This window comes from Alligator mississippiensis, chromosome 1 (assembly GCF_030867095.1).
Source record: "Alligator mississippiensis isolate rAllMis1 chromosome 1, rAllMis1, whole genome shotgun sequence".
Classification (NCBI taxonomy): domain Eukaryota; kingdom Metazoa; phylum Chordata; order Crocodylia; family Alligatoridae; genus Alligator; species Alligator mississippiensis.
The window spans coordinates 234,641,072-234,660,904 of NC_081824.1; the positions used below are offsets into that span (position 1 = coordinate 234,641,072).

The window sequence follows — 19,833 nt, forward strand, 5'->3', positions numbered from 1 at the left end:
AATTCTGTTTTTGTTTTAGAAGCACTCCCTGCTTTACTGCATGTAACTTCAGGTGCACTCCATCCCCTTGAAGGGGGATAAGCCAGAAGATAGTTCCCGAGGGGAGAGGGGCTTAAATAACTAGGCAGGCCAGGTCTCAGAATCCAAGGAGCCATGGGGCTCAGCTTCTCTAGCAGCTATGTCTGGGCTGGCTTCAAGGGGTACTCCAAGGCTGGAGTCCCATACTAAGGCTCCTCTGGGAATCTGAGAAAGAAGCATGGATGTCCCAGTGGTGAAATAAGATCTAATCCTCATCTTCTATGTATTTCTATGGGAGAGAGAGAAAGTGAAAGGAAATAGCTCTTTTAGTGTTTAGGGAACAGTGCCCTGTATTATGAAACTGCAACATGACTTATCTTCATTAGTCTTTTTGTAATTGTTTATTCAAGACTGAATAAAAATAAAGGGTAAAGTGCATATTCTTTTCAGATAGAGACTTCTTTTGCATAGCAATCAGTAAGGAACTGCTTTGTACTATAAATGTCTAGCCAGAATAGGCTGGGGCTAAGATTTAAGATATATTGTCCATTTCTTCAGCAAACTAAGTGGAATTATAATGTAATGGATTCAAGTAATAAACATTTTAGTTAACTTTGTTGATTTTGTCTAGCTGGATAGAAGCTGGTGTTTCCAATACCAATTTAAAACTTTTAAAGAGGAAGTCCAGAAAATACGTAATACTTACTTGTATGGTCCTGGTATCGTTCTATATAGTGTAAATAGTGAATTGCCTGGTTCTTTGCCTAGAAAAGAAATTAGCAAAATATTTTGTCTTAAATGTTAAGCTTATTTTTACTGAAGTACCTGAAATCCACCTTTTTTCATCCAAAAACAAAACCCAGCAATAACGCTTTCTAATACTAGTCCATCTAGAAGACATACTGAATCCAAAATTTCAAATTAACAAAAAAATTTACAAATAAACATCATAAATATTTTGCTTATCCAGGTAAAAGTGGTATCAAGTTTTATTTTCATCATTATCACTTAGCTAACAACCAAGTTGGGCATTGCGACATCTGGGCTAGATTTATCAAAACAGCAAGTGTCATTCTGAACTTAGAGGAGACTTTGGATAGCTGTAAATCAAAAAACCCTGAAACCTAAACAGGATGGAGTATCTGACCATTAGAAGAGCTGAACTATGACACAGAACTACACACACACATTTCCTTAAAGAAACAAAAAGGTGGTTTTAGCAATAAATATGGCACCCTCCTGCTATCCCTTCCTCTCACCTGAAACCTCTGGCCAAACCCTTACAAAAAAAAGCAATGAGAAGGAAGTTTTATTTCCCCCTTTCAAAGATAGTTTTGAAATGAAATCACTAGAAAAAATGGATACAAAAATTACAAGAGCTATCCTTGTTTATGAATGTTTTCAAAATACATCAGTTATAGGAAATAAGGTTCATATGAAACAGGTCATTTTAGGACAGCTGCCTTAAAATTCTCTTAGCAACTGGATTTTGCATGCAGACAAAACTGTACTAACACCATGTTCCAGAGATTAATTTTTTAAAACATTTCTCTATCTGATAATCTACACTACATATGATACAGGCAGTCTTTGGATTTACAACATAATTGGTTCCTGAAAACTGCATCTTAAGTTGAAACGTTGTAACTGAACGAATTTTCCTCATAAGAAAATGTTATAAATGGGAGATCGGTTCATGAAACAAGGCCCGATACCCTATTTTCACCAAAAATACACCAGAATTTTCTACTCAATCAATTATTAGATGAGTAATATAGCTACATGAATGTATTTATATTGTAAATAGCAATCATGTTGATTTGGAAGGACGTCTTTGAGGTGACTTTGCTGGACTTTTTGAAAGGCTCTTGGTTGGACTTTTTGAAGAGTTCTTGGCTGCAGTCTTCTCAGGAGTCTTGGCTGCAGGTTCTTCTGGAGTCTTGTCTGCTTTCTTAAATAAAGCATCCAAGGAAATGTGGACAGATGTTTTCCAGGGAGATGAGCGACACAGCGAACTTGTTCACTGGCGTGGCGTCACATCAGATCAAGCATTGTAAAGTTGAAACTGACATCATAAAGTTGAAACAGGGTGTCAATTTATAAATGTTGTAAGTGTAAAACATTGCAACTCCAAATGTTGTAAGTCAAGGACTGCCTGTATTTACTTTTTTTAAAGTACATACCTTTCTTAAAGCTACCAGTCTGTCTTTTGCTTTCCCCAATGCAAAACCTGTAAGACAAGCAGATGTTTTATTAAAAAGAAATATTCTGTTCAAATATGTAACACAACAGAAGTTCAGTGTACATCAGGGGTCAGCAACCCCCAGCATGCGTGCTGAGCAGGGCACGCAAGGCCATTTTGCTCGGCACACCACCGCCAGCCCAGGCTCTAGGCAGGTGCTGCCAGCCACAGAACCCAGGCTGCTCCCAGCAGGCGGCTGGGAGGCTGCAAGCCCTGCTGCAAGCAGACTGGGCCCTGTGGACCAGCTGCAGCTGGGAGGCTGCAAACAGCTGCTCTGGGCTCTGGCATGTCAGCACTCCGGCACCTTCCAAGGTAGACATTGTGGTTTTTTCAGCACTCTGGCCAAAAAACGTTGCCTATCCCTGGTGTACATAAACTTCTTTCAAAACAGCTGAAACCAGTTTAAGATAAACCTCAATGGATGTAATAACTGATTTAACTGAAATTGGTTTATTGAACTTCTGTATCAGATCCCCTCCAGATTCAAGTTAACTCAGTCCCACAGCATCCCACAATACTTTGCACCCCCTCTGCAAACCCCTTCCCTCCCCACCAGGGTAGGTGGGCTAGCTTGGCCCTAGCTGTCTGCTCCAGCCAAGCAGGGAGGTGTGCTCTAGTGCCCCCTGACTTCTGGCCTGGGCCACTGTAGGCATGTGGCTGCATTTTCAGAATCAAAGTGAGCATCTGTTCACTTCCTTACCAGTTCAATCTATGCAGCTTAGACTAACCTGCAAAGATTGGATCAATTCAGTCTCAGGGCTTTTGAGTGACTGTACGTAGCCTGGAAGACATGATACATTAAACTCCACCTTTCTTGCTTGGTAAAGTAGAGCTATGATCAACTGGAGTCTCTTCTGACCATGACCATTAGTGTTTCCTTTGAAGAAAGACTCCTCCCCTCCTACTTATGCAGATTTATCAAACTTCTAAAAGTGAATCTCTCTCATGCAGAAAATTAAGTGAACCATGCATGCCCTACTGGATATTCTTGTGCTGGGAAATCTGCAAATGCAACTGTCCTGTCAATATTGTAAACCCTTTACAGTCTGGTGTTTCTCTACTTTTCCCAATTTACTTTTGGCATCATTCAAAACTTTTTAAAAGTTAGTCTCACTGTTTCTCTAATAGGCTGTATTTGTTTTCCATGTGGAAGAGACCTCTTCATGGAAGAAGAAAAATGTTAACAGTGAAATTTTGCATAACTGAAGTCACTGAGTTTTAACACAGACTTCAAAGAGGTTAGGGTTTCATCTGAAGTATTTTATGTTACAATTACATTCCAACAGATACACTATTTGAAGGAATGCTGCCATATACCTGACAGTTTTAGTGAGTCAATCCATTAAGTAACAGAGAATACTGAAAGAACTGTGGGCATGAAGGTAGCTTACAATATGTTTCATAGACTCAACCTAAAATAAATTCGAAATCTTTTTTTTTAAATCAGGATAACTCGAACTAGCTGAGAAGATTATTAGTAAGCTATGCATTACATTTCAACCCAATTGGGACAGATCATGTTGAGCTAGAAAGTGAGAACATCCCCTCCCCAAGCACACACAGTTCAGAAAGTTATTTCTAGCTGAGTAATAAGTAACAAAAACATAAATGCCCATTCCTACATCTATGGCATACAGTAACAAAACGTGCATAATTTTCAAAATAAGAAAGAGCAGCTCATATTAGGTTGCCACCTTTCCTCATTTGTTTAATTGTCTTAATGACCAACCCAAAACTAAATTATTTGCCTTGTTGGCTTTTAATCATAAATAACATGTTATACAGAAGAAAAAACGGTACGTAAAGAAATTTGTAAAATAAAGTAACCTGTTTTGTATGTATGCCAGTAATACTGATCCTGTTGCACAGGAATTAAACAAAAGTTACTGTTATAACTGGATATTATATTTCAGTCTTTGCTACTTTGCTTTATATACAAGAACATGGATGATGGATGTCCCTGATGAGGTTTTTATTTCCTGAATTATCAATTACAACAGAAATTCTCTTCCCCTTCCTATATTATTTTCTATGTCTTAGTCTCCAGTAAAAAAAAAAAAAAAAGAAAAACACACACAAAACCCCCCCAACCCCAGTTTATTAATTAAAAAAAAAGGCAGATCAACAGTATGGCTCTATATTATTTGTCATGCTTCCCTCTTCCAAGCAACCACACACCTTTTATCAACTGCACTTACCTGCAGCCCCATTTCCATTTCCAACAACCACAAGGGCACTCGCAGATTTTTTCTGCCCTTCTCTTCCTGTCATACAAGCTACGCTTTTCAGCTGGAAGGGAAAAAGAAAGGCATTTTACCATGACACAGTCTAAATGCCTTTTATTACAAATCATTAATGTCTTTTGCAATTTGACTTTTTTTTTTTAAAAGACTGAGACACATGCTGCCTTTTTTGAATGAATACTTATTACTTGCAACAGAATACTGACTTTAAGGTATGTGTATTTAAAGACAACTGAAAAATTGTCAACAATATACATTTGCACTGCAGCACACTTTCATTATACCAAAGAGAACCTTTTCTCTGTGGCTTCTTCTGTACTGTTTAGTAACGTAATGCACGCACATTCTGTAATACAATCAGCTTTGTATACGAACTCAATCACCACACTGCAGAACTACCATGGAAGAAAAAAAGAAATAAAATTAAAGAAAACAAAGATGTTAACATCTAGTTTCCTGACTTCGGATTTTGATGTTTTAGAAGCTCTCATTTCATTGCTCAGGGCAGGTTATTATTTTGCATCATTTGAAGAATGGGAACTAAATCTGCTTTCAGGCAGCAGAAAACACTGATTTTTTATCTCCAGTCATTAAGACAGTGACTGCTAAAACCACATCTGAAGGCAAGTACAGAAAAAGGAAAAAAAAAAAAAGAAGGTAATTAGAAGGTAATTTAATTTCCAGGGAAAAAAATATTAAAAGAAAAACTATATAGCTCCTTCAAAGAGAAAAGTGAGACAACCAGTTACTGGTCACAAAAGTACTTGGGGAAAGATGGCTTTGTTGTTACATTGCTGCAATGGAAATTGAGAGTTCTGGTTTCAGATCCTGACTGCCACTAACATTGTTTATGACCTTGAGCAAGTCATTTAATTATGCTGTTCCCAAGTTTCCCTCATTTAAAATGGGGTATTAGACACAGACTAGGAGAGATGGAATGTCTTGTAATATGAAGGTTTATATTCAAAAGACCTACCATTATTCCCTAATTTTATAAATATTGGCACCTCATCATTACCACTGAATAAATTCATTTTCCTTCCAGTTAATTTCCCCCAATGGGCTTTTTTTTTTCCCCTTTTTGTAAAGGACAAAAAACTGTACTAATGCACAGCTTAAAGGAACCATACCTATCCTTCCAGAAAGTACTATACTAACAGTGATATTAAGCATGCACAATTAATACATGCATACATAATTTTAGTAATTATACTAGCTCTTCAAGAAGTCAGTCTAGTACCAATTTATACTGCAGGTAGGATTTTCAGGAAGCAATTTATGTTAGCCTGACTCTTCCCACTCAAGTTCACAGTAACACTCCCTCCAGTTTAATGGTAATAGGCTAACAAATACTTCTGAAAGCCACACCCTTAGTTTATAATATTTATGTTATTAAATTCAAGACACAAATAGTTTCATAGTTATTAGGGGTTGGAAGAAACCACATTCCAGAGACAGATCTTCATAAATGTTAAGCCTTCCTCACAGCCTATATTAGTCTTCTTCCCTCTAACTTCCATCTGGCAGTAAGGCAGCTAACTAGCAACAAACTTGAGATACTGATGTCATGCAGGAAGCCTGATATTAGAAAGAAACCCTGGAACAATAAAAGGGGAATGAAACCGAATGAAGGCTGTTTTTTCAAGCAGCATCTAAAAATTATTACTTTTGCTCTGTGTGCATTTCTTCAATGTTCTCAATGCACACACACATTGAAATTAGGGTGCATATTTAAAAAAACAAACAACCCTGGGATTTATGGATTACACTGAATACTAGTCTCTCTCAGCCAGGAGGGGGCAATGATGACACATGAGATTGACTACTCAAGAAGAAATATTATGAAAACTGCATTTGTCAGCTGTCTCTGAGCAGCTCTGATAGAAAATGTGTTCAGTCACCCATCACGATCACAGCTATCACATCTCTCTTCAAACTCTGCAAAGGCCATTCAAGCTAAGACTGTTAGAACATCAGTGTCCTTAGATTCCTTCCCCAACCCTTGGTGCCTTATTAAATCAAAGAACAATTTTTTTTTCAACCTGTTCATCAGTATTTTCCTCCCTGCTTTGGGATTAAAGTATACAGCTGAGAACATATCATTAGAATGCAACAGAATTAATTAATAGGTAATTAACAGCTTGTTGCTTTTAAAAACAGCACAGTTAAAAAGTTGATTAAAATGAGAATCTAAGAAGTGCCATCCTTGGTCAAACCAATGATCAATTTAGCCTAGTGTCCCATCTCTGACAGTGGCAGAAGTAGATGCTATAGAGCTGTGTTTCTCAACCTCTTTTGGACCAGGACCCAGTTGTAAACATGGATGGCCAGTCTCAAACCAGTGCCCCTCACACCCATCTTGCTGCCCCCGGCCCCAGCCCCCCAGTGTGTGGGGTAGGGAGAGGGTGTGTGGGGCTCCAAGCAGCCCCTTGCAGGCTGGAACTCTGCCTGCCTGCAATGAGAAAAGCTGCGGTTTCCCACATTTTTCTTCTTTAAAGGAGAATCCATTTTTAAAGTTTGTTGATCCATTTTTACAGGTTGTTCACGACCCTTTCATAAATTCCTGTGACCCACTTCTGGGCCACAACCCACCGCCTATGCCTTTAGTGCTCAGAGGCACATCCCTTCCCCTCCCCTTCTCTCATCTGTTGCTCTCATTTTTCCTGCTGTCCTGGGGGTAGGAGAAGCTGCCAACTTCCTTCCACCCACCCCAACCAGGCTGCACAGGTGCTGGGCTCAACTGGTGATGAACACAGTGGCAACAGTGTGGTAGGAGTCATTTCCTCCTCCCTGCCCAGGTCCCTGGAGCAGGCATGGGGAGAGGGAACCCACCAGCCCATCCTCCTGCTGCTGTCCAATCCCTGTCTACAGCTGATCCCATGCCCTGTGCAGTCTGACCAAGGCAGGAACAAGCACCTCTCATGCTTCCCCCACCCCCTGGGACAGCAGGGAAAGCAGCAGCAGCAGGTTTGGGAAAGGCAGAGGGGGGAAGAAAGGGAGGGGGACTTGCCTCTGAGCATGAAGGGGAAGGCAGGGGGGATTTTCGCCTGCATTAGGGACTTGAAAAGAATTTCTGGAGGCTCCCAGAGCACTGCACCTGTGGCGGGAGGGGGTAAAGGACAATGAGGCTGGGAGCACAGGGATTCAGCCACCCCTGCAGTGGATGCTGTTGTCCTCACATCCAGCTTTGGAAAATCCTGGCTCTACCCTGATCTAAAAGTGATCCATCTCCTATTCAATGCCCTCCATGACATCCACCATTATTGGTTTAGAGATTCCAGAGGGAGCATCTCCTTTAATCATTCTGTTCAATAGCTATTAATAGATCTCTCATCCATTAATTTATTCAATCCTGTTTTGAACTTGGCTATGCTAACTGCCTCCAACACCTCCTGTGGCAACAAACTTCACAAGTTAAGTGCACGTGACATAAAAAAGTAGTTTCTCTGGTTTCTCATTTTAAACCTGTGACCTATTAATTTCAGTGTGTTCCCCCTCATTCTACTGTTCTGGGACTTGGTGAACAACAGTTCTCTGTTCCCTTGTCCATATCCTTCATGGTCTTCTAGACCTTTATCATATCCCCCCTCGGCCTTTTTTTCCCCCCAAACTGAAGAGTACTAGCCTTTTTAGTCTCTCTTGAAGTCAAGATCACCCCTAGTTATTATATTTAAATTTAATTCATATATATGCAGTTTTTTAAAATGTGTAAACAGGCACAAGTTCAACCTTAATCACAGCCTACCTTTATTTGACTGTTCCTATTCTATCCATTATCCAGTGCTAAAAATTTAGATTCAGCTTTCTTTTGAGAATTGGAAGAAAACAGATCATCTCTTTGAAACGCAAAACAAAAGCGTATCTAACATCTCTCAAAAGAGGAAAGAAAAGCAAGAGTTTCAAAATGCTGTAATGGGAGTGCAAATAGGGAGGTTGTAGCCTAAAGAAGAAGTGCCAATGTTTATTATGTCATTCATACAACATAAACACTCATACTGTTCTTTGTTGTATTATACATTTTTTTAAAAATCCCCACACAATGCTAGAGCTCTTGCCCTTCTAACAATGTAATATGCACAGGGGTCATAGAATTATAGGGTTAGAAAGGACTTCAAGGGTCACCTAGTCCAACCCCCTGGAGGTTCAGGTCCTATTTCTATATTACAGGGGCTGTCACTGGGGGGTACACGTACCCCTGGGGGGTACTTGAGAAGGCCCTAGGTGATACACGTGGGTGGGTGGGAACAGAGTACCGCCATGCACCATCCTATGCTGCCACACAGGTGCCACCCACTCAGCTAGACACGAGGGGCAGGGGAGGCTCGTCTGTGATGGCTGCCACCACTCCACGTGTGGCCACGCACCACCCTCTCCACTCCAAATCCAGCTGCCGGGAGTACACTGCTCCATGTCCAGCTGTCAGGAGGTACACTGATCCAAAAAGGTTGAAAACACCTACTGTTCGTATTCTAGACATATGCCTATTGAGCCTCACCCCTGGGAGATTCTAAGCCAAAATGACTATGCTTGGGAATCCAAGAAAAGAGACGACTGCGACTGTGGAAGCTACAGAGGGAATCACCTTGTTGTTTATCGCAAGAAAAATCCATTGCGAGAACCCTTCAGAAAGAACCATCTCCCTTAACTTGCTGAAGAGCTCCTCCTGGAATCTCATTGTGGGTTTAGGGCATCAAAAGGCACAACTGACATGATCTTCATACCTTGCCAACTGCAGGAGAAATGTTGGGAGCAACATAAACCTCTCTGTGACCTTATTTGACCTCACAAAAGCTTTAGACCAGTGATCTCCAACCTTTTCAACTAGGAGATCACTTTTTTAATTAAAAAGCAACCCAGCATCCACTGTGCGCCACACTCTCCCTCCCCTGCACAGGTCAGTCTGTGGGGAGGGGAAGGGGGGCAGATTAAAGCAGAGGAAGAAAAAAAATTATTTGAGGGCGCACCCTCCCCCCAGCAGGTAAGTCTGTGGGGGAGGGGAAAGGGCTTTGCAGGGGTGGGGCAGATCAAGGCCCCAGCAGTGTGGGGCAGAGGCAGGGGGAAGTGGGGCCCTGGCTGGGCTGGGTGGCAGGACAAGCAGGGGTCTGGGGGGGCACATGTCCCCCAGGCCTCTGCTTGTCCACCACTTCCCCCAGCCCCTGTTCCTGCCTGTGCCCCAATCCCTCCCTTACTGATGGGGCCTCAATCTGCTCCCTGCCACGGCGGTGAGGGAGAGACTGGTGCTGGGGCAGGCCCTGCACAGCCAAGGCAGGGTGTGGGACAGAGCTGCAAGCGGCTGGTCCACTGGGAGGTGAGGCACGCAGCCTGGGAGGGCATGGGGTGGGGATGTGGCCCCGGATCTGCAGGCAGGCTGGGGCCAGGGCGGTACCAGGCTCTTCCTGGTAGGGGTACTGGGGCAGGTTGCACTCAGGCCAGACAGCAGCAGTGCTAGGAGCCAGGCTATGAGGGGACTGCAGCCTCCTGAAAATTCATTAGAGCCGCCCCCCAAACCTCCCTCCCAGCGCCACTGCCGCTCCCTTCCCCAAACAGTGCAAGGAAAAGAGACTGTTGAGGACTTGTTTGGACTTTCCCTGGTGCATATATGCTAGACAGGGAGAGGGAAAGAGGATAGTGTTGGCATCACTTGGGCAGCATTTGTGAATCGAGTCAGATTCCAATAATTAACATTCAGATCCAGATAATGGGGTTCATATAATCAGGGTTTAACTACATATACATTCTGGCTTCTGATTATACAAATACCTCTAGGCCACAAATTCTGGAATGTGGCATCAGAAGTTTACTGTCACAAAATATAAAACGAATAGGCTTGGAAGAGTCCTCTTTCCATTTTCACAATCTCCTCTCACTTTTGTTACCATAGGGGTAGTGTGTATAAACATTTCAGACATAATTGTGGGTTACTAGGTCAATGCAAGTCCGCAATGCAATACTGTAAAAAATGCATCATGTGGAAATGGGGCCGCCTTATACAGAAGTCTTCTATGCAAGACAAGGATCTTGGAGTCATTATTGACTCCAAGATGAACATGGGCTGCCAATGTGAGGATGCTGTCAGGAAGGCTAACTGTACCTTGTCATGCATCTACAAATGCATCATGAGCAGGTCCAAGGAGGTGATCCTCCCCCTCTATGCGGAGTACTGGGCAGAGTACTGTGTCCAGTTCTGGGCACCACACTTCAGGAGGGATGTGGCCAGCATTGAGAGGGTCCAGAGGAGGGCCACTCACATGATCAGGGAGCAGCAAGGCAGGCCCTATGAGGGGAGGCTATGGGACCTGAACCTGTTCAGCCTCCACAAGAGAAGGCTGAGAGGGGATCTGGTGGCCGTCTATAAACTGGCCAAGGGGGACCAGCAGGCAATGGGAGAGTCCCTGTTCCCCTGAGCACTACCGGGAGTAACAAGGAATAATGGCCATAAGTTGATGGAGGGTAGCTTCAGGCTAGATATCAGGAGGCACTACTTCACAGTCAGGTCAGCTAGGATCTAGAACCAACTTCCAGGGAAGTGGTGCTCGCTTTTACCTTGGGGGCCTTCAAAACGAGGCTAGATAATCACCTGTCTGGGGTCGTTTGACCCCAGCATTCTTTCCTGCCCATGGCAGGGGGTCAGACTTGATGATCTGCTCAGGTCCCTTCTGACCCTACCAACTATGAAACTATGAAACTATAATTTCTGGACTATCAGTCACAACATCACTCTTAGATTATCCTTGGCTTTTCCTTTCATACAGTTTAAGAATCCATAAGATGGTTTTCTCAAGACATAGCATGAGCTGATTCTTGTGTTACATATCCAATACTACAACATGAGATGTACACCCATGCATTTTTTGGAATACCGACTCCTGAAGTAAAAGAATGAGGCAGCATCCTTCCCTCTTCTCTGCCCCTGTTCTCTGCACTTCATTACTCATGAGGCAGGGCTTCTGCTCCTTTTCAGATAACATATCTGAGAGGGGTGCTGACAGAGGAAGCAAAATGACTCCAGTGTTATAGGTACTGGAACAGTAGCATTTCCATATGGGTGGATTTAACAGGGCTTGTAGGACATGTGTAAAAACACTATTGCCTGTCAAATGCATGACATCTGAAGATACATTTCTGATATGTAGTACTATTATGAACAGCATGAAATCTACTGCAAAAGAATCATCATAAATTTATCATCAATTCTCCACAAACTGTCCTTTTCTGGGCAAAGATTAATATGCCACTGCTTCTATTAGATGACAAAAATTATAGCCGAGGAATACCCAAATTTGCCTTCCCTTCTCTATAGAAAGCATCAACAACAGAACAGGAATTCACCCAAAGATTTGTAACTACAGCAACAATACATCTCCCCAAAGGCAAATTTTGGTAATGAAGTTGTGTTAGAAATTATATTGAAATGAATGCAAGCTAGGCAGAGGGTGCGGCATGTTGTAGGGACAGGACATGTGGTAAGTCTGTCTCATTGTTCCCCCTGAACTGGTGACATGATGACAAGCTGCAAAAATGAGATGCTCAAAATGGTACATAAACTCCTATACCTTTTGGTAAGGCAACTTTATTTTAGGACATAGCCTCAGGTTATGTCATTGTCCAAGAAAACAGCTAGTCCATTAATGTGGATGAATACTGTACAAGCCATCAAGTCTCCTACAACCCCGGTCAACTGGTATGCTACATAAAATATTTGCCTCCATGGGTGTTTTTTGATTCAGTAGCAGGAGATATTAGAATTGACTATATCTTGCTTCAGGACAACTTTTGGAATAAATCAATTGTGTCAAACTCACCCCATACCTCAGGGCAGATCTATACCGCAAGGATTATGGGTTGTGGCAGGAACACCAGGGTCATCAGTGGCTGCAGCAAGGCTGGCAGCACAGCCCTTACTCACTTCTGTGCTGCCAACAGCCGTGTCCACCAAGGCCTAGAGACCCCAGATTCTGCAGCAAGCTACTTCCAGTTACACCCCTCCTCCCCACACCTTCCAGTAGCTTGCTGTTGCTTGTCCAGCAGACTAGGTAGAGCAGCTCTGCAGGATGGATATTTCCCACAGGCTATGTTTGACAATGGCTGAGGTAATTTCAGAGTCAATTCCTTCAGTATTCCAGAGTGCATCCCATCTGGTCCTGTTGACTTGAAAGCATCTAGCTTCTCTAAGTAATCCCCAACCTGATCCAGTGTGCATGGCTGATGGGGTTTGGAAATTTGCCAGTAGGAAAGCAGTGGCAACATTAGAAATCTGTGCAACATTATTAGAAGAGTGAAAAACTACTGGAAGTTGGGTCATTATGGCAGACTAATTTCCCTCAAATAAACTGGAGAAAAATGATAATGGTAGGACCCAGACATTCTGTATTCAATTGCTAAGAAGTTTCTCCATCAGTTACTAAGCCAACAAAAGAGATGCTATTTTAGGTTTGGGGTTGGCAGGTAGATGAGGATATTCTAGAAAAAATGGTCATAGAAAATAAAACTTGGATTGGGTGATCACAAGGGGAAAGGTCATGTGTAGCAAGTTCTTTGAGGTAGTAGCATAACTGGGGAAGAGAGAGCGGGAGAGGAACCAAGACAGAAGCTCCAAGCTCCACCTTTGTAAGGCTGCAAAAATAGCCACTGTCATAACTGGCAGCTGGCAGGGTGCAATAGCCATTGCCACAACTGAAGGCTGGCCATGTTACTACTGGCAATAAGGCAGCAGGTGCTGCCCTGTTATGACTCTACTTTGAGGGTGTGTCTGCCTTGTTTTGATAGAAGGCTCAGGAGCCATACTCTCTAACATACCTAATCTACCTGCTCTCATTCCAGGTCTGCACATGCCAGACCTAGAAATGAAGCAAAAAAGCAGCTAAGGGCATCAGCCTCCCCTCCGTCACTTTTGAGCACAATGTAGACACTGAGGAGCAGCTGGCCTGGGAGTAGGCTTAAGGTTTGGCATGTGCAGAATGGGAATGGCTGGATGAGGCGAACTCAAAAGTGGGGTCCCCAAAATTTCTACAGAAGCAATACAGACATCTACTCATAGAATTTTGGTTGGTTTAGCAAAGACAGAGCAAATTAAGGCCATCTGTAACTACCCCAGACAGATAAACCCCAGGGAGAAAAATACCTCTTTAAGATAAAGGACAATGAAGGGATTATAGACATACAGCCTGCCATACCAAGGGACTGAACTCAGTGACCAGTAACCATTCCAGTCCTCTGGTTCTTATATAGCTTTCTGAACATATCATTTAATTTCTAAAAAGACTCTGACATGTTGAAAAGGTTATAACAGTCTCAGGAGTCCTGGTCTCTAGCATCCCCTGTTCAGAGACTACATGCAGTCTTGCTTGTATAAAATTCCTGAAATAAACTGACATTTGCTAAAGACAGGCAATGAAAATGCAAACACATAAAACACAAGGGATGGTGACCAAGACACTTAATTTTCTAAAACTGGCAGGAAGCAAGTGCAGTGCTAGGCAAAACAATCAATCGGTCCTTGGCAGAGCCTTGTGTGTTCCAACACTGTGGTTTCTTACAGAGTTTTCCTCTGCCTCTGTGCAAGATCCAAAAGGGTACTCACCTCAAGTGATGAGATTTAAGTCCTTAAATATTAGCAACTCTCACTTTCTAATTATGATCATAGTAAAACAACATACCCACGCAGTACAGTAACACAGAACACCCTTATATGCTACTGTTACTCAATGCCACAGCAGTAATGTAACTAGGGGTGGATTAGAGGGCATCCAGTCCAGGCACCAAGTAAGGAGACACGCCAGAATCACCCTCCACCCCTGCAGAGTCTGTGTCCTAGAAGCATACACGTGCTAGGAGGTTAAAAAATGTCCCTGTTTGGTGCTGCTTTAAGAGCAACAGCCAGAGCAAACAGCTCATATGGTGGTGATGGTAGCAGCAACTCAGCCAAGGAATGTTTAGGAGTTCCCAACATGACTACAATTGCTCCTTGTTGTCCCCGTCCCCAAACCCCACTTGGCCCACACTCTTGGAACTGTGCCCCCTGCAGGGTTTATACCCTGGGCACCAGATCAGCTTGTTACACCACTGGCCACAGGGATCACAAAAAGAGCCCAAGTATAGGAAAAAAGAAGCAAGAAAAAATAATTTTAGTATCTGTGATAGTGATATGAAGACTTGTAATTGAAAGGATAACAATGATACGCATAACCTGTCAAGCACAACTGCAGCTACTAATCACCAGATATTTCATTACACTTACATTACCACCATCACTTTCTGTTTCTATAATGCTTCTGTTTTAGAATCACAGCTCTTAGACAGGAATGGAAGAAGCCTCCTAACACCTGAATGATAGAAATGTCATAATTTGGCAACTGGGAAATGAGGCATAGAGAAGCCAAGGTGCAAATAACAACAAAAGTCTAGAAAAAGGAACAGGAAAAACAAAACAAAATAAAACCCTTGTGTGACTCTCAAACCAATCCCTTAAAACTGGCTAGGCTAATTTTCCTTTGTGGAAGCCTCAGTGCTGATTATAAGATTGTCCAAAGTCCTAGAGGGCTTGTACTTTATTTCACATTAGGGAAAACCAGGAAAAGAGAAAAAGGCTGGTTTAAATGGAACTACCTCTGAGTATTGCTATTTTCTTGCAGCTACTGAGCACATTAATTAATGTTTTTGTAAGTTAACCTTAGATTTTATTGTTCATAAAATACCAAATGAGAGTGCCTCAGCATCTTTGTTTATAAAAGGTTCTCTCAAAATTGTGTATTCAGTGTCCACACACCTGCTGATAAAAACAAGTCAGATGGAAGACAAAAACAGCAACTTTTGAGCTCCCTAGCCGCATTAAGTCCTTTCTGTTACATGTCTTGATCATAATACAAAATAGCTCCACAAGGTCAAAAAAAATTAAAAGGGCACACAAAAATATCGGTATATATTTTATCTATTTAAAGTATGAATACTAACAAGGCTTGTTTATTCCAAATCCCATACTCATTATTATATAAATTATGGGATCATAATTACCTACTTGGTCTTGTAGCTGTCTCTGGATATCAGCAGCTTCTGTTGCTGACAACATTCCTCTACAAAATAAATTCTTACCTTTCTCTGTGCAAATTCATGTAATAAAATTATACATTACCAAGCTGCTTATAGCTTTTTTCTTATTCAAGTAAAATTAAGCAGGCACACAGAAGGCATTCATGGGTTCAGCTGTGTGTGCGCTGAGGTTGAAAAAAAGAAGATGCTAATTTCTTCCCTCTTCATTCTGGCAGCCAACTTCCCACCCAGCCAAAAGGTGAGCAGCTGCTAGGCAGGGATAAGCTTTGCTGACTCCAACTAATTACGGGTCCAGAAGGGAAATCTCACTAGTGTTTTATTTCTTTTTAACCCACAGTTCAGCCTACCCGGTTAGTCTACCTGAGTGTGTTTTTGACTTTTCTAAGGGACCTTGTTAAATTAGGGGTCAGTGAGGTTAGAGGTGGTTCCTAATACTATAGGGCATATGGACAAAAAGAGCTAAGGAACAAAGCAGAACATCACTAAGGCACATCAACATGGCATAGGCTCCTCTTATACGAGGGATGCCACAACATACACTAAGAAGTAGTTATTAGGAAATGAGACACAAGGGATACCAATAGCTAGACATCTCTCATTGCCGAGTCTGCACCAGCCGTTCAGGATGGGGTTGCTTTTCTTCATTCATAAAGCAGTTGTCTTTTAGACCACAAATTCATGCTGCTGCCCTCAGAAATCTGCCCTGAGGAAGTCCAACAAAGAGAAAAACTACAAGTGGGACATGATTTATTGATTACATCACCCTGTACAGAGAGTCCTCAGTTAGTTTTCTCATAGCAAGAAAGAGGAAGTCATAGAATCATAGAATAGTAGGACTGGACGGGACCGGTAAGATCATTGAGTCCAGTCTCCTGCTGCGGGCTCAAGGAGGTGTTGTCCAACCTCCTTTTAAACACCTCCAGGGATGGCGACTGCACCACTTATGCTGGAAGTGTGTTCCAGATTCTAGATACCCTTACAGGAAACAATTTTTTATGTCCAACCTAAATTTTTCCTCAACTAGCATGTGCCCATTGGACCTCGTCCTCCCAAGATTTGCCTTTCTGAAAAGTTGCTCCCCTTGGTGTTCGCCCCTGACATACTTGTAGGCGGCGATCAAGTCGCCTCCCGCTCTTCTCTTGCTCAGACTGAACAAACCTAGTTCCCGGAGTCTCTCCTCATAGGGCCTATCCTCCAGGCCCCAGATCATATGGGCGGCCCTTTCTCTGTACTCTTTTGTGCTTATCCATATCCTTCTTGAAGTGTGGTGCCCAGAAGTGGATGCAGTACTCCAGCTGTGGCCTCACCAATGCTGAATAGAGGGGGAGGAGCACCTCCCTGGATCTACTGGCAACACATCACCTGATACATGTTGGAGTTCTATTTGCCCTGCTGGTGACTACATTGCACCGGCTCATATTCATCTTCTGGTCGACTGCCACCCTCAGGTCCTTCCAGATGCACCGTCAAGCAGTGGACACCACCCATTGTATAGTTATGATGAGGGTTCTTCCTACTCAAATGAGGGACCCAGCACTTGTCCCTACTGAACCTCATCTGATTGGATTGAGCTCATAGGCCCAAACTGTCAAGGTCATTCTGAATCATTACCCTGTCCTCAGATGTGTCCATATTTCCCCACAGCTTGGTGTCATCCACAAACTTAATCACTGTGCTTTCCACTCCCTCATCCAAGTCATTGATAAAGATCTTAAAGAGCATGGGCCCAAGCATTATCCCTGGGGGACACCACTCAAGACGACCCTCCAGGATGAGGCCATTCCATCAGTTACAACTTGCTGGGATCGGCCTCTGAGCCAGTTGCCAACCCACCTCACTGTAGACCGGTCTAGTCCTGTACCCTCCAACTTAATTGAGAGAATCCTATGGGACACATTATCAAAGGCCTTGCTGATGACTAGGTAGACTATATCAACTGCATATCCCATATCCAGCCGATTACCTGGTCATAGAAGGATACCAGGTTTGTTAGGCACGACCTCCCCTTGGCAAAGCTGTGCTGGTTATTTCTTAATACTCCACCAGTTATGAGCTTGCGGTTGATGGTCTTGACAATTTTTTCGAAGATTTTTCCCAGGACCAAAGTCAAACTGACTGGTTTATAGTTGGCAGGGTCATCCCTCTTCCCTTTCTTAAAGAAGGGTACCACGTTAGCCCTCTTCCAGTCGTTTGGGACCACTTCTGAATTCCATGACTCTTCGAACAGCCTTGCTAGAGGCACTGCTATAAGGTTGGCCAGTTCTTTCAGGACTCTTGGATGCAGGTCACCTGGCCCAGCAGACTTGAACACGTCCAAATGTTCTAAGAGTATTTTCACCTGTTTGGGACCAATTTTATGTGGACTGCTGTCTTTCTCATATTATCAGGACCTCTGGACAGCTGATGAGTTCCCACCTGATTTCAAGAATACAGATGTGAACTAAGTATTTAAGAGTGCTGCCTTTTTGTGAGGAATCAACTGTGCACTGCCCCTCCGTATTCACTAGGGGTCCAACAGTAGAGCTTGATTTTTTTCTTGCACCCTATGTACCTATAGGACTTTTGTTGTCTTTTAATTCAGTTGCCAGCTTGATCGCTATTCGTGCCTTGCTTTCCTTGTCTCGTACCTGTAGACCCTGGCCATATGAGTGTACTCCTCTCTAAATGCTGCACCATTTTTCCATTTCATGTACGCTTCTTTTTTTTTTTTTTTGAGAAGTTCTCTAATGTCCCCATTGAGCCAAGTGGATCTCTTGGCCCCTTTCCCTCTTTTTGACCATGTGGGAATAACCTCTTTTTAATCCTCGGCCAGAGGATTTATGCTCAGTAGTGGAATCTACCCCCAGTCCTCCGGGCTTGCCTAGTTTAAAGCCCTCCTCAGCAAGTCGAAATATTGGATTCAGAAGACTACCAATTTATGTACAAAGGCTAAATTAAGCAACTGCCTTAGGACACATAGCTTCTATTACGATAAAATGCGTACAACTCTTTTTGTAACTCTACAAAACATAATAATGTGTTTTAATCGATCAAGTTAGTTCACATGTGAACTACCAAACTAAAAATCTTGGCTATCTGGTATTTTCTGTAGAATCAACATTGGGGAATTTTTGACTTATTGAATTTTCACACTTATTTTCACTGATTTTTTCTTAGTGAAGAAAGAGGAATGGAAAACCCATAGTGCTGATATGTCAGTACAACAGAAAAAATCCAGTAAAGAGAGACTGTGAGCACTCTCACAGATTCCTCTGCCTAGAAAGATCTCAACTCCAACTCAACTGCAAAGTTCACTTCAAATACAAAGTGTCTTCATCTCTAAACTTACAGGTTCTAATTTTCTCTCTGGTAATTGAGTGGGAAGACGGATGGTTTTGTGAATTAGGAATAGGGTTGAAAGTCACAAGTTATGCTTTTCCCCATCTGCAACACGTTGGCTGTCACCCAGAGAGAAGGCTGAGGTTTTCAGAGATGCTGAAGGCTCAACAAGTCTGACTGAAGTCAGAAGGGGGTGTTAGTTGTGAGGATGCCCAGAAAATAGGTCCAAGACATTTCTTACCAGAATATAGAATCAGATGCTGGTTTTGAAAAGTTATGCCCGCCCCTCTCAGCACCGCTTTCCTCAACAACCAAATGGGGGTTAAAACAGTAATGTAATGTCAGAGATGTAAAACTGAAACAGATGTTGGCAATTTTAAATTATAGATAAAAAAAATTAATTTCCTATACTTAAGACTTTAAGCAGTAACAATTTTTTATAATGTCAAGTCTAAGTTAGCCACATATAAATAAATTTAAACTTAAAAAATTGTATAATACATTATGTATTGACATAATTGTCTTTCACTGATTACAGAATACAGGATGATATATTCATATGAGATATAATTAATGTAATCAAATTTTCAAGGTGAAACCTCAATTAAACATTTTAACCAATATGCATATAGTATGCAAATAAGCTGCAATTCACATATTTTCATTGCACGATGATAAAAACTAGGGCTGTGCGAAGCTTCGGTAACCGATTTGATTTGGAAGAGATTCGGCCTAAATCGGGGACCAAATCTCTGAATCCAAATCAAACCAGGACACCAAGTAAAAGCTCTGAATCAGTTGAGAAAAGCTTTGGAAAAAGATTCAGCCACAGACTAAACAGGCAGCTGAGAGCTGCCTCCAGCTGGTAAGTTGGCTGGGGTTGGGAGAGGGATGGATATGGGCTGGAACAAGCTGCACAGTCAGGGCGGGAGGGCACGTTACTCAGGGAGGGAGGTGGAGGGGGTG

General features: G+C 42.5%; 1 protein-coding gene across 2 annotated transcripts in view; it reads right to left on the reverse strand.

Annotated features, from left to right (window-relative positions):
* Window positions 1-19,833, reverse strand: part of MRPS5 (mitochondrial ribosomal protein S5) — a 123,464-nt gene that overhangs the window by 27,523 nt on the left and 76,108 nt on the right. For both annotated transcript variants that reach the window (XM_019480110.2, XM_014598213.3), the window contains exons 6-8: window positions 4,459-4,549; window positions 2,202-2,248; window positions 725-782 (exon numbers count right to left, since the gene is read on the reverse strand). In XM_019480110.2, coding sequence (XP_019335655.1) covers window positions 725-782; window positions 2,202-2,248; window positions 4,459-4,549 — 196 coding nt within the window. The remainder of the gene's footprint in view (window positions 1-724; window positions 783-2,201; window positions 2,249-4,458; window positions 4,550-19,833) is intronic.